The sequence below is a fragment of the Drosophila innubila genome (assembly GCF_004354385.1).
Source record: "Drosophila innubila isolate TH190305 chromosome 3R unlocalized genomic scaffold, UK_Dinn_1.0 2_E_3R, whole genome shotgun sequence".
NCBI classification, from domain to species: domain Eukaryota; kingdom Metazoa; phylum Arthropoda; class Insecta; order Diptera; family Drosophilidae; genus Drosophila; species Drosophila innubila.
The window spans coordinates 24134238-24150065 of NW_022995380.1; the positions used below are offsets into that span (position 1 = coordinate 24134238).

At 37.0% G+C, this 15828-nt stretch overlaps 2 protein-coding genes across 2 annotated transcripts in view; both read right to left on the reverse strand.

Annotated features, from left to right (window-relative positions):
- The window catches only part of LOC117789894 (cubilin), a 53071-nt gene that overhangs the window by 21149 nt on the left and 16094 nt on the right, over nucleotides 1-15828 (reverse strand). Inside the window, exon 4 of the mRNA XM_034629070.1 lies at nucleotides 11414-12343. Within this exon, the coding sequence (XP_034484961.1) occupies nucleotides 11414-12335 (922 nt within the window). The 5' untranslated portion in view covers nucleotides 12336-12343. The remainder of the gene's footprint in view (nucleotides 1-11413; nucleotides 12344-15828) is intronic.
- Nucleotides 376-8956, reverse strand: LOC117789895. Its single transcript, XM_034629071.1, has 2 exons — nucleotides 8574-8956; nucleotides 376-933 (listed from the first exon to the last, which is right to left on the reverse strand). Exon 2 carries the CDS (start codon nucleotides 862-864, stop codon nucleotides 754-756), a length of 111 nt encoding a protein of 36 aa, XP_034484962.1. The 5' UTR covers nucleotides 865-933; nucleotides 8574-8956; the 3' UTR covers nucleotides 376-753.

Sequence of the window (15828 nt, forward strand, 5' to 3'; positions counted from 1 at the left end):
GGTATAGTAACACGCCTAACCTGTAAGCTTGGTCCTGATGGCTTGAAAAACAAAAAATTTACATATCGCAGAATCCGAAATAAAGGCGGGACCACGCCCACTTTTCTAGGCCATTTGCGTATTGATATCATAAGCCCAATGCAAAAAACTAGACCAAAATATCTTCATTCGTTTTCGAGTTATTAATTTATTCCTAAAAATTCGTCATCCGGACCATAGTGCATTAGTATACACATATATATGTACCTAAATATATATACCATATATGTATATATATATTGCAATATTAACACTTAACAGACACACAAATATACATATATAGGGATGCTACATTGAGATGTCTTTGGTATGCGAAATGATCAACATTTTTATTAATTTTTGTTGTCGCTATTATTTTATGTTTTGTTTCATGTTATGCTAATAATTTCACATCACAGCCAATGGGTACTGACGATGGGATGCCTTTTCTTTCGCTTGATATCGCTGACTCTCTCTCTCTCTCTCTCGCTCTTTCTCTTTCAGTTTCTTCCACATTCTCTTCCTTTTCCAACTCCTTCTCTCGCCTCATGTTGGGTGGCATTGGATTATAAGGTTAATTATATGTTGTGTTGTTTTCTGGTTGCTCTTGTGTTTGTTGTGGTGGTGTGTGGCATTGATATCTGCCCCAACATTTGTGCTGACCGACCGCAACTAACAATTTGGGGGCCTCTGTTATCCATCTGGGAAGTTGCCAGGTCCCAGCTGGAGCATGTCTCACTTGGGCTCCTCAAACTGCTGACCAACCACAATGATGATCACAATGAACACCGCCAGCAACACCAAGATGCAGCAAATGGCCACCGCTACCATGGCGCTGTTACTCATTGTGACAGGTGTCCTCTGATGTGATCAACCGCTCAACGAGTTGCCTTCAGTTGTTGAGTTGTTAAGAAGCTGTTTGAAATACAATATATATTTGCATATTTTCCATTTGTTATTTCCCGGAACTGTTTTTGTTTGTGCACTGTTGAGATCATCTATGGGGATTAACCAGCAGATAAAACATTCACCCCAAATATGGCCTTCAATCAGTTGTCATAACTGGACAACCCACAACACTGGCCTTGATATGTATATTCCCATTCTTTGCTGCGGGCGGCTCAAAACAAATTACCAATCATAAATTCCTAGAACTGCCTATCAGTCGGTTGGTTGTGCGTATCCCTACGGCTTCCGGTTACGGTTTCCCCAACTCACATCTCACCCACCTCTTCCCTGTCCCTGTGACACCTTGTGGACAGCCCAAAACTTGTCACACGTCGGCATTCGCATTGTGCAGAAACAAATTGCAAACTCTCTCTCTATCTCGCTCTCTCTATGTCTCTCTCTCTCAGTGTGGGTGTGTATAGTGGTGTGTGTGTTTGTGTCCTGGCAGTTCATCGAGAGGCGCACAAGTGGAATTTCACCAAAAATCACGACCAATAATAGTGACCCAAGGCATCAATTGGTTTGTGTGTGTGCTTTTGGAACTGGCCGATGATTAATGTTGTTCTCTTAAGACAACATTTGCTCAATGCATCAACAGAATGCAATTTGAAGTGTCTATTATCCTGTCTAATCGCTGCTGATTCAACAATAATGGTAAATGCATCAGATTACCTTTGCAATAATTGACCAAAAGCACATTTGCTTCATTTCCGCACATGGCAGGAAATTTCAATTAACGTCAAAACATGACTTGACAGCCTCGATAACAAAAATGGAAAGAATTAAAAACTAACAAACATTTTGTTTGTTCATAATGTTCTAAAACTAGGATCTTAAAATACATACGTAAGTGTATTTTGAAATGATTTTTTTTCAAATTCAGATCTGGAACAAATATTCCATCAAGTGATAATTGCAAGTTTCAGAAGTAAAGTGCACTACATTTGGTTGTATATGAATACTGCCATTTTTGACCGTATCTTTTAATTTATTTGCTTTTAATTTATGAATGACATTTGAGCGAAAATTAAAGCTGCTCCTGCTGAATAGTATACCCGATAAAGTCCTTTTAGTTAGAGGGTAAATAAATTTATAAAATGTACCGCACAAATGAAAGCAGTGCTGACATTTTGTCAATGGAGCATAGGTAACAGCATATAAGAAACAAGAAAAAAATGCCAATAACAACAAGAACTGTATAAAAGCTAAAACAACAATAAAATAAGTAAAACACTTTTGATAAGTTTTTTTTTTTACAGCGAGCTGCACATTGTGTCAAATGGAAGGTGAGCGGAATTGAACATAAAAACTAATATTGCTCCACCCAGAAAGGTCCCAGCTGCTGGCATTCAGCACCACAAAAAAAAAATAAACAAAAACAATAAGAACAACAAGAAAAGTAAAATTGAATTGTTGTCAGAGAACATACTCGTATTATTGCGGGGGCAGAGGGTGAAACCTTTTGCTTGACAGACAAGCAACTCAGTTAACATTTAAATTTTCTTTAAATATTCCGCTTTAAATATTCAGCGAAATTTAACAAAGGTCCAACTAATTTTTGAACAAATTTTTTGAGTCTTTGAAATAGATATTTACCCTAAATATTCTAAAATATAAGGTGAATTGCCCTTAATTAAAAAAAATTTAGCAAAATGTAAAAAGTATTCCATGTTTTCTTAAATGTGTTATAAAGTTCTTGAAGAATAAAACTCAATAAAATTGTATCAAAAAAAAAAGAAGAAATTATTTATCTGAAATTAGGGACAAATTTTATCAGACTTGGAAGTTATATTCTTGTTAGATTCTTGGGCGATTTATTGACTGAATTGAAGTTGTTATATATATAGAGCTCAAGCTCAGATTAATTAGAGATTTGACTCATCTAACATTACTTCCCCCCTCGTCCATCGCTCGGAAATTTGGAATGCTCGGCTATCTGCATATTTGTACGTTATTTTATTTTATCTGGGGCCAAGCATTGCTTTAATGCCCGTCGTTATTTATGTGCCTGTTTTTGGCATTTCCTCGTTTTTTTTTTTCACTGCTCTCTCTTTTCTTTTGTGAAATGTTATAAATAAACCTGGGCATAGTTTGAACTTGTTGGCTTTTGTTTTTGGCTTCCGTGTCCCTTTTTGGCCGTCATTTTGAATTGGTCAATTAATATTAATGAAACGCCGGCCACATTTCCCTTATACGCCCATACCAAGCCCCGAAACTAAATGATGCTTGTTTTTCGTGATAAATGTAGCAAGTGCATAATTTATGCGGTTCTGTCTGGCCTCAAGTTAAAATTCAACAAGATTATTTAAGCGGATTGTTGTCATTGCTGTTCGTGTTGTTGATCAAAGAGTGATTTCATCGATCGAAAATGTTGTAATAAGTCAATTTATCAGTTTTATTTTTAGCTTACACACGATAGCTGTAGGTAAAACAAACAATTTAAATTGAAAAGGAAAACATTGCGTATACGCAATGCGATGTCCCTGTGGCAGTTTGTTGTGCATGTTTATGGCATATGCATGGTAAAACAAAACTGAAAAGTCTTTATAATTTTCTTACATGTGGCTGTCACATGTGGCAAGCTCAAAAATAAAAAAGAGTCAATAGAATCAAGTCTGAGAGAGAGTGAGAGGCACTTCAAAAGACTTATAGCACATATTTCAGTGACACATATCGCCTGTCGGTTTGTCTATGGCTCTTAATTAAATTAGCGCAACCCACATACAACAAAAATGACTAAAACAACAGCTGGCTATGAAGGCAACGAGCCACAACACAAGGGTAAAGATGACAGCATGTCACACTGTTTGGAATCCCAACAAATACAAGGAACAAGGAACAAGGAATGCTGGCGTATTCCTTGGAATTCTGTGTGAAATAAAATACAATTTGCAATTTCGTAAGTTTTATGCGCACATTTGCAAAAATTTGTTTATGCCGACTGAATGTACACATCAAATATACGTATATATACAGGCCGTCAATGGAGCTGAAAGTGAAACTCGAACTGATGGCTGACAGGGTCGGCCAAAATGCTTAGCCATCGACATCATCGACTGTGCGTGACGTTGCCAAAATGAATGTTATACTTTTTTATGAATTCAATTTGTCTGAGACTTTAAACTACACCAAAGTCTGCCTGCCATCAAATTACAGTAAATAGAACAGGATATGAAGCGTAATGGCATTAGAATTAAAGGGATTTAGGCTTTGGCCAAGTTCAACTGCTTGACTGCCTGACTGCCTGACCTTGAGGCGGTGTTGCCTCCAAGTGTCGCCACGGGAAGGCTTAGCTCTGTGTAGACAAACAATGCCAAGCATAAATGCTTCAAATATGCTTTAAGACTGCTTGTTCTTGTTCTTGTTCTGGTTCTCGCTTTTGTTGCTGTTGTCTTGCAATGTCAAAAGTCAAAAGTGCATTAAAATAATTGCACTTGTTTAGTCCGCACTTGGCAACTGCCAGCGAACATTTTCTGATTCTATTTTTTTTTTGTAAAATACGCTGTCAGGTATAGTGTATGTGTGTGTGTGTGTGTATATAGTGTATGTGTGAGTGTGTGTATAATGTTTCCGCCTGTGACTACACTTAAACTTGATTCCAGTAGATCTTTTGTCTTTGCCTTTACACAAGACGCCTGCCGCTTATTGTTGCACACACTAAAGAGAGAGATTTATGTGCGTCTTTGCTGTGCGACAGTAACTTAACCTCGACTCAGTGGCAACGCTTGCCCTTCGTTAGGTATTGTCTTGCCACCTACCCCACCCTCTGCTGTTTCGATCCTGTTGCATGCCTCGCTTTCGGTTTCACTTTATGCAGATGCTTTAAAGATTACGCAAATGCGACACAAAGGCATATTTTTTTTTTTATATTATATTTATATGCTACAAAATGATAACGAAATATGCTGGGCCGACGCCAGTCAAAAGGACGACAAGTCCTGGCCGCTTTGTCCTGTTTTGTTGAGCTACGACCCCGATGAAGATTGATGAAATTCTTGACTAAATCACATTGCCATTTACGAGTATGTTGCCATAATAACTGACTGAACGCCTCACTTTAAGCCACACAGATTGGCCTTTGGTTATGCAAAGCCAACAAACAACAATCGATGTGTATTTATTCAAAAAGTACAACATCAATTCGTCAATACAAATTTCGCATCTCTTATTTATGTGTGGGACAAATGTAATTTGCAAATAATATTGAAATTCAAATGAGCAATAAGTTCAATGTTTATTACAATAGCTGCTTTTTATTCCCTATGCCCATTTAAAATTTATACAAGTGGTGTAACCAAAATGATCAAGTAAATGTATACAGGTATGTTCCACAAATATTTAGAGATATTGTTGATAATTGCTTTTGAATATAACCGAACGAGATGTTCGTGAAGTATTAGTTATTAGTCAATTTAAAAATTCAGTTTATTTAATAGACTTTATTTAATATAAAATTAAAGCAGTGTAAAACCCAAGTAAAAACAAATTTTACATATTAACTTTGAGTATTCACTTTCGACTAAAACAAGTAAAGTTTTTGAAGTGAGCTTATTCAGTTTTTTATTTCAATTTGTATTTACGTTAACCTGTAGGCTTAATGAGTTCACGAGAACGATAACGAGTGAATGTTAAATATAGGCAGTTTCTTTTTACATACGTTGAATAACAATGTTGGCTTATTATGAATATGCACATAATTTGATTATGCTTTTCTGTTATTCATGCTTTATTATCAGCTCAGCTAGCGATAATTGTGTGATATTAATATTTAATGTATCTGAAACTTTTTTATATTTATACAATAGTGAGTTTTATTGATATTGTTTCTGCTTTATTATCTGACTAGTTTCTATTTATTTGTGCTTATCGATCCCGCTTCCCATTACGCACAATGCGAGCCATAAATTCATAATGCAAACAAACAAAACTTTTCTGTAACACTCTTGGACAAGTTTTCGCAATGTAATGCTGTCAAGTTTGTCCATTTGATGTGCTCTGTTTGAGATGCTCTGCTGAGATTGATTGGCCGTCTGCAGTTAAGTGAAAATGACTTTGTACAACTCGAAAGCTAATTGATTAGATTGTCTGAATAATAGACCTGAACCTGCCAGTCTTATGCCAAGTAATAAATATGAAAACAGTTTGCGAAGTGATGTCATTTTAAAATTCCATAGAGTATGAAAACGTTATTAAATGAAACTCAAGTCAACTACACCTTTTAGTTAGATTAACATATTAATTAAACGTAAATAAATGATATAAAGTACAGTGTAAACTCTTTAATGTCCAGTCTCTTGATGTTACACCGGGCGTATACTTAACACTTTGCCACTTTCAGCTGCCTAATCAGTTTTCAATTACTTGGCTGATGCTGCCAACAGTTAATAGAGCGCCAGAACTTCTATTAAGAGGCTAAGCCAGAGAGCTGAGAACATCAAAAGCCGACGGTAGCTAATTACGTTTTAATCAGCGAACTCATTAGCGATGACGTTGACAAACAAAATATAATTTAAAGAAGTGGGCGCTTTTATCCCCTTGCCACACCCATTTTTGAACTGCTGCCACTGACACGCTGTCCGCCAGCTAAAGTTCTTTGGCTACAAAAAAAGTTTTTGCTTGTCAGGCATCAAGTTGATACATAATGAAAAAGTTGCAACATTTGCCTATGTATTTTTCATATCACATGACAGCGGCAGCAGGAAAATTGTTGCAGCCCGATGAAACTGGCCGGAAAGAACAGAGGAACAAACCGGGTAAAAATAACAACAACAATAGCAATAAGAGCGGATCCTCTCATGTGCATGAGGCGCTAATTAATTTCGAGTTTTGGGCCTCAAAAGTTACGCATACGCAACGTGCGACCAATGCCAATGGGCGATTTTATAATAATTTGTGCCTTTTGCAGCTAAATAGAAATGAAAAAGCGCAATACCCCGGATATAATCAAAAAACAAAACGGAAACTTGCCGTTTCCCCCTCGCTCTCCGCTCTCTGCTCTCTCTACCCTTATATCGACCAACGCCTGCCCCTTGGCAAATTTCTTTGCATTCCATGCGGTAAAAAAGTTGCTGAAAACTGGCTGCCGTATGAGCAAAAAGGGGGGAAAAGGGGTGTAGTGTGTGAAGGTGGGCGTAGCGTTGGAATTTTCATGAGTTCGCATAAAAGTTGAGTAAGTGCAGCTCATTATGAAATACTTAGTTCGTCAACCGTAGATGGGATTAGATTTCGCCCCCAAAAGGGACCAATAGAAATTTTAATGCTGCGCCAGAAAATAAAAAACAAAAAAACAAAAACCAGCGACAGCAAATGAATAAATAATTTATGCGTTAAACGTTAAACCCTACGAACAAGTCGAGGCCAAAATATTTATAGTCGTCAGTCAACCTTTTCTTGTTTTTAACATTTGCCACACGTAGCAACTTTTATCTCTTCATTAGCTGCAAGGCAACAGGAACCGAAGGCGGAACACGCAATGTCAGGAGACAGGCGAAAGGATGAATGGCTGAACAGGTGAAAGCCCTTAAGTTCGGCATGCAAAAGGGTTGTGGTTATCACTTCCATCTACTGTTTGCTTATCACCTTTTCACAAGAACGATTGCCTATTGATTGACTATTTGCACAGTTGGCACGTTTCAATCTTGTAACGATTGCCAAATTGTTCTAAGCCAAAAGGAATGCAGAAAACGGAATTGTAAGTCAACTCACAATATCTTCCACTAACATGCGACATTGACCACTTCACTTTGGGGTGTAAAGCCCTTTGATAACTTGTCTGACCAATGCGATGATTGAACGGGACTTAACGCGAATAAGAACCTTTATCAAAGTTCCTGTTACTCGCTGTCAGTGACAGGAAACACGCCTAATTGGATGAGAGTCGACAGCAATTTTTGCATTAAGCCAGCTCTCTACTTTAACATTCCAATCTCAAGCCTAATCCCAAGTACTTCCATTGTCTGTATTCATTTTATCATATGTGTGCTCTGTCATTGTGAGTATGGAACTAATAAGAATCTCTGGCAACAATGCAACAAATCTCGTCTGTCTCAATAAAAGAAGTAATAATACAAGTTCTTTTCTAGAGCACTCTCTTATTATTGGCCAAAGTCGATTATTTGCCATCAATTGAACTGAGGATTAGAATTCGCTATTGTCTGAATTACCTGAATCAATGCCAGTTGTGAATAAGCACTGAAACACTGAGACTTATTCCCATAAAAAGTGAATCAAATAAAATAAAATAGATAAGCTGCTATGTCTTAACTTTTCTCATCTCAAATAATATATTTTTTTTATTATTCACTACAAATTTAACAGCCAATTTTCAATTCAAAAATATTTTTATCTTTTTCTGAATTCTTTTTTACCACTTTTAAATAATTAACATTCGTTGAATATAAAGAAAAAACCTAAAAGCCAGAAATGAATTTTCTTTCTGTCGATACAAATATAAAATATACAGTTTCGCATTTCACGGCGGAATGACAAAAAAAAAAAAAAACGTTGATATGTTAAGAAATCTTTAAGTAATCCCCATTTCATAACTCAACTGTGCACCAACAATTTATACATATTAATTATAATTTTTTTCATTTTTTAATATTTACACTGCGCAACCCTTGGTTTGAATCCTTTGATGTACTTTACGTTTTAAGCTCTTCTTTCAATCTTATTGATGGTCGAAAACTCGCGTTAATTTATGCAACTAAAGACGCGTTAAGTTAATTAAACAAATGTAAATATGCAAAAGAGAAGCGCGAAAGCGACACTTGATTTTAAAGAATCTTTAATTCTCAATCTTCAATCTTGTCAGTTTCAAGCGACGCTTTGAGAATACGAGCCAAAAGTAACGGTTAAGCTGCTGCTAAAGCTTGTTACACGATACGTTTAAACTGTAATTATTGTTGCTGCTGATGCTGCGACTATGGAGCTGCTGAAGAAGCGTTGGCTAAAGCGACTGGCGTGCTTGGCCGACTGTCATCGACTGAGTGGATTCGTGATTCGCAGCCAGCATATAAAGCCAGAGAGAGAAACACTCACAAGCTGAGAGACTGAGAGAATGTGTGTGTGTGTGTGTGTGTTGTGCAAGGACTAAGAAAGCTTTTGCAGTAACTGTGACTTCGTCTTCGACAATGGAATGGACGCTACTCACATTCAATAAATCTTAAATCGAATTGAATTTATGATTCTTTTATTTCTTTTTTGTTGGCTTTGGGGAATTCGGAATTGGACCCATACTACAGCCGATGTTTGGCTTTCGCTTTAGCTTCTTACTCATAAGATGTTTATTCGTCGATTTTATTTCAATTGCAGCAGCTTCAGCTCAATGAATCGCACACTTCTGCTTCCTCTTGCTCTCCGTTTCCTTTCAAGTGGCAAGCCGCATTTTCATTGCCGACTTAATCATTCGTCAAGTTGCCACTTGAGGCGCCACCAGGTGGCAGCTGGCACTCATCCAAAAGCCAGTCAGCTGAAATGCTGCCTCATTTAATCTTTAAGTTTGAATTTACTCACAATATACATTTTAAATTAAATCAGAAAAATTGTCATTATGATATTCAAGATAAATGTTGTGTATGATTTGGTCAAAAGCAAAAAACACAGTCAGCAATTTCGGCGCGCCAGACAATGACAACAATGCCAACCCAGTAAACAATTTCAATGGGCAACTGATAAACGCTTGGCGTGATAAGGCAACTGGCCAGACTCAGTGCGCAGCCGTGAGCTTTCAGAGAGCAGCATCCTTTGTTGTTGTCTCAACTGATAAGAAAGTTGTGTTCAGGACTATGGCAGGACGCTTAAATTTACTTTAATCGCTGCTCAGATATGGCTAACGATAATAATGAGGGACATTTAACGAATTGTCATTGATTTCGTTTTCCTTTTGAACTGGCGGCTCTTTTGTTTGCTTTTGCTTTTGCCTTTGCTTTTAATACATTAGGCACACCTCCCTTTTGACTACCCACAATGATAATGCTGCTGATTGGAGTCAGTTCATACTTTATACACACTTATATATAAAAAAAAAAAAACAGCTATCAAGCGTGGATCGCAAATTGAATTTGTTTAAGCAGCTGCTAAAAATGTTCTTAAATAATTATGTTTGAAATTTAATTAATAAGTTTGGCGCAGCAACAAAAGCCGACAACCAACAACCGAAAAGGTCCCGGCCTATTGTCTTTGGGAGGCCGCCAGCCCACATTTGACCCAAACTTTCTAATGATGCCATTTTTTGTTTGTTTCGTTTTTTTTTTAAATAAGAAACAGCAGCAAGAAAGTCGCACAACAAATTGTGTTATAAGGCTGACGCAAGGGATTCTTGTGCTTCCTGGGGCCATGTCCACTTTTTGTGGGTCATTAAAATTTGTGCCTTTTTACCATATCAATATAAATAATGAGCTGCTGCTTGGGCTGTTGTTGCCATTGTTAGTGTTAGTGTGGTTCAATTTGCAAATGTTGTCAAACTTATTCAGACAGCCGCAAAAAGAATGCTACACATTTTTTCAATCTAATCGTAACAGAATAACGTTATTTAAGCAGCAGCTAAAAGCAACTACCGAATATTACTTTCCGGAAGAAGTATGTTGCATGTTTTTTTAGTCAACTGCAAACTTTAAATAGTCAAAAATGTAGAAGTAGAATTTATGATACACATTTTGTCAATTTGTCGACAACTCTTTACAGTTAAAAGTTGTTATTTATATAGTAGTTAAAAGAATGTTACAATAAATTATACAGTCAAGCGGTCAAGTATTTTTATATACGCAACAGCGAAAAGTATGCAACACATATTTTCAAACGGACAACAGTTTTGAACTGTCAACCGTTTGTATTTTTGAAGCAGCTAAGAGCATGCTACAAAAAATTACTCACTCAAGCGGAAACTCTTAATAATAAAAACCAAAAACACTCGACTTTGTTGATTTGAATGTTAAAAGTTAACGAATGTTAATCAAACCAGTTAAGGGACATAGCAGAGCTCAACCCTAAAAATCAAAGAATTGAGCTTAAAATCTAAATGTAAAAATCGAAAAAAAGAAAGACACGATTTGTCGATTAATTGCTAAATAATACATCGAGTAACACATGTCGATTTTTTCCCATATCACAATTTTTTTTGAAAAAGTGTCAAGAGATAAGTATGAAAATGAAAAAAATTATATTTGAGTTGTCGACTTTTTCTTAAAATCGTTTAAATTAACTCGATTGATAGTCAAAAAAATTATCGACTTAAAGTAGTTGATAAACGCTTTCGCAAAAGTCGAGTTTTCGATTTTTACTTGAATTTTACTAACAACACACTCGACCTCAATTAGCTCCGTGTCCACTGCGATATGAAGTGTTTGTTTTGACACTAGAGCGACAACAATAGTGTTTACATTTGATGGGCTTAATCTAGTGTACTGCCTGTTGATAAACAATGAATAGAGAAGTATTCAACACTTACCTGCATAGAACAAAGGTAGCAGATTGAAGACAATAACAAGCGGAAATACAGTGCGTGCAAATTTTTGCATATCCATAAAGATTTTGACAGTCCGTGGGCCGTAGGCAGTGGCAGCGACATCGTTTGTGCAGTGTTGATAGACGTTTCGTTGTTTGGCTGTTGATGTTCCTGTGGTTCCTGTGGTTGTTGTAGTTGTTGCTGTTGTACGTGTTGCTGTTGCAGAGTCCTGACCTTGGCCGTGTTTGATTTTGGAAGATAAGCGTGATTGTATTGCTGGCTTACATGTACTGATTGCTGTTGCTGTTGTTGCTGTTGCTTTTGTTGTGTTTGTCGTGCTCCTATGGGCAACTTGCTTAGAATGCCCAATAGCCACAGTGGCAGCCACAGGAGCAACAGCAATATGTTGCCATCCCGCCACGCAAGCGCTAATAACGTTGTTGCTGTCATTGCAATTAGCACCATGTGAACTTGCGACAGGATATTGCTGATGCAGTTGCTGCTGCGGTTGTTGCTGCTGTGTCTCCTTGCCAACATTGGAAAGCATTCTGGCGCCGTTGCTGTTGCTGCTGTTGCTGCTGCTGGTGTTGCTGCTGCTGGCAGCAATCTCATGTATTGTCCATAACCAATTTGATTCACCTTTTTCACATCGGCTCGTTTGTACATCATCTGCTGATGCTGTTGCTGTTGCTGGCTCGAGTGTTGCTGGCGTGAGTGGCTGCCATGTTGATGTTGCTTCCAATTTACTTTGTGTTGTTGCTGTTGCTGTGTGGCACACAAACGTTTCACTTTCAAATTGCTTCCGTTTGCTGTTCGTGTGTTGTTGCTGCTGTTGTAAGAGTTGGCGTGTTGTGAAAGAAGTAGACTTGTTTGTTGTTGTTGTTGTTGGTGTGTTATAGAAATGTCGCATCTGTGCTGAGGCCATGTTGTGCCCTGAAAATGAAAAGAAACATAATATGTTAAAACTATCAAAAAAAAATAAGCAATAGTCGAGCAAACTCGACTGTGAGAGATCCTGTATTTATTCTGTATAAAATGTTAATTATGCATATTAATAAAAATATATCAAACTTAAAAAAAAATACAATTACAAGTATTAAAATAGCATCTTTAATATCCTTTGTCTATAATATCCGATCACATTCATAGAGTCTGTCTGTTTTGAATAGACCCTTTGCACTTTTGTAGTACAGGCTCCAAAAGGATGTCAAGCAAAAAAGGACCCCATTAACCAAGGACACACAAACACAAACACAAGAAAACTCCCAATACAAACAAACAATATCTGCACATGAACTGACCAATACCCAAATTCATTGAATATATATTCGTACTATTTACTCGTATAACATTGATGGACTCTGAGCAATTTCCTTTAGATAATCGATTCGCTATTTAGTGGGAAATTCCTGCCCTTCTCATTGAATTTTCCTTTGTGCAACGCGAGAAAAGCAGGATTAAGCGCCACAAAAACATTTGGTTTTGGGATGTTGTGTATTTAGGTTATCTGTTGCCATCTGCGATTCTTTTTAATCAATTTCCACTGGCGATTGCCAGCGGGGCAATCCTTTGACGTTATCGTTCCGTTAGACCATTTCTTGTCTCAAATGAGGGTCCTTTTTGGGTTTCATTTTATTTGCAATTGCTAGCGGCTTTTTTTTTCCATTTTATTTAAAAATGTTTATATATTCATTTAAAGCTCAACCTGGATGGATGTTTCACTTCACAGTTGTTTTTCTATAAATTACTCAACTTTTATTTGAAAGTCATGTTTTGTATTTCAGTTCAAAACTTGAACAAAATATAAAAGTAATTAAAAGTTACTGGCGTCCTGTTATCACTAGCATTGTTACCTGTTATCAGTCTATAAAAAAAACCATAAGCTTTTTATCAACTTTGAAATTCTGAGTTTAAAAGTGTGATCTTAATTTGTTTAGATATTTGTAAGTAGCTAAACATAATTAAATATTTTTGAAAATTAATACTATATTTATAGTTTGATGCCCTAAGCTTTAACGATTATAATATTTATAATATACAAATTAAAAATACTTGATTTTTTTTTAGAAATTTTGAAATTTGTTAACAAATTAACATACAAATTTGAAATAAATATTAATAGTCTTAAAAATTGTATACAAATTTAAACGTGCTATTATCAACAGTGTTTGTAGTTATTGATAACTGTTTGTCTTTGTTATCAGCCAAATATCCATGTAAACATTGACCTGCTGTTATCTACATTCATTAAGCAGTTCACTGTTAACATATACTGCAAATGAAAGATTTTTCTAGCTTACAAAAGTTAACAAACCCAAGAAAAGCTTTCTTGCCTGAAAGCTAATTTAGTCAAGTTTTTCACACATTTTGTGTTGTAATTTTACACAAAAAGCTTTTGAGTTTATTATTGTAGCAGAGTGCAAAGCTTTTGTGCCCGCCCCCTTAAATTTTGAGTTATTGGCATGAAGAGCTTTTAGCACATGTTAAGGCTGTAACTAATATCAGTAGCAGTATCATAATGCTTTAGCTGTGAATAATAATAAATTATCTTCAAGTGCAATGGATTAGCCGAGCCACGCCCACATTCTCAGGCGGTGAACATTTATCATGGAAATTTGTTAGTGAAGTAGAGTGAGACAGCAATAGAGATAAAGAGAGATTGGGAGAGATAGACAGATAGCTTTGTCTGTGAGAGGTTATCTAACAAAATGGAGTCCATGTGCTGATTACAGACACTGATAATAAAGTAAAAATTGCAACAATGAGCACATAGTTGTCATTGTCATGTTCAGCTGATGACAAACAGGTCCAGATACAAAGATACTTAGATACATAGATACAAATGCAGAGAGAGATTGAGTGAGTGGGAGAAAGAACGCAACGCCCACATGTAACACGGAAGCATAAAGTGCTCGTAATCAACGCCAAATTCCAAACCACACACACACAAACACACACACACACACATGTCACTCGCTGTTAACGTGTGCGAGTGTCCTTTGGCCAAAATTGACCCCCCAAACCGCAGGCAGCATCCTTCCTACCCTTCCTCTTCTTGTGCTAGAATTTCTCCCCATTTTTCGGTCCAGCTGTAATTTTTCGTTTTGCTTTGAGGAAAATGTCTGCAATGCTGCACTAATGTCATCAGGACATATGCGTAACTAGGTGAATGTGAGTCCCATATGTATGTGTGTGTGTGTGTGATGTATGGGAAGGGGTAAGGATGGGCAGGGAAGGAGGAGGGGGGGAGGCAAGTTGCGACACAGTTGCCATGTCTGTTGCTGGCTTTGCGGTTACTTCCTGTAGCATTTCAACATTTCTACAGCGTCCATTAATGTCAGTACGTGTGTGACTGTGCATATGCGTGTGGTGCACATATATGTGTGTGTGCGTGTGTGTGTTTGTTACCTGAAAAAATGTGTGTCCTGCTAAATAATTGAGGCAACGAGCAACCTGAAAGCGGACAGCAAAACTCGCAGGCTCTCAGCTGCAATACATTTGCAGTTACCACATAATTGTTTACTTTGTATGCAGCTAACACACACACAAACACACACACATACAGACAGACACAAAAAGAGACACACTACAGAGTCACATATACATACAAAGGCCAACATAAATATAAAATTGTTGATTTTAATTGCAACGCGAGTGAAAAGCGTTCGAAAAAAAACTAGCAATTTGTTTGTTTGTCGCATTGTGAAGGTGTTAATGTTGTGGTTGTTGTTGCATACAAACACATACACATACATATTTATGCGTATTGTTGTTTGTCCTTTAACGACTGTCGCAATGTTTATGTTTGATGTGTCGACTGTAACTGCCACTCGCATTTTTTGTAATTACGTTTCACAGCGAGAGCGAAAGAAAAACAAGAGATAGAGAGAGAGGGAGAGAGAGAGAGAGAGAGAGAGGGAGAGCGAGAGATATATTCATTTCGAGTGTAATTATAGCCCTGACCAAGTTGGTCCATTTATGGTTTTCGTTTAAAGTTAAAGCCACAACTGCAAATGCAGCTGCTGCTGCTACTGATCCAAATGCATTTTCCACTCGGAAAACAAGAAAAAGAAATAAAAAACAATGCGTAGCAGCAAACAAAAAAAAAAAGGAAAGCTGTGAAAAATTAAAAGGCAGCCACAGCCAATTAGAGGGAACTAAAGCGCAGAAACCACTTCAAAGTAAGCGCAGAAAACAGCGCAGTGTGAGAGAAAGACTGCAAAGTAAGCATCACAAATGGCAGAACAAAAATGAGAGAAAAGTGCAGCTCAACGGCACATCGAAGCAGCAAATACACTTACCAATGCAAACAGTTACAAGCGTACAAGTATATCAATCAGTATTCAATAGCACTGAAGGCTAACTGAGCATATGAATATTCAAATAACTGACAGAACATTGTCGTACTGGGTATTGAA

Bases quoted from the DNA above. Each gene is read 5' to 3' on its own strand.
- LOC117789895 (XM_034629071.1), bottom strand. From the start codon at position 864: ATGAGTAACAGCGCCATGGTAGCGGTGGCCATTTGCTGCATCTTGGTG.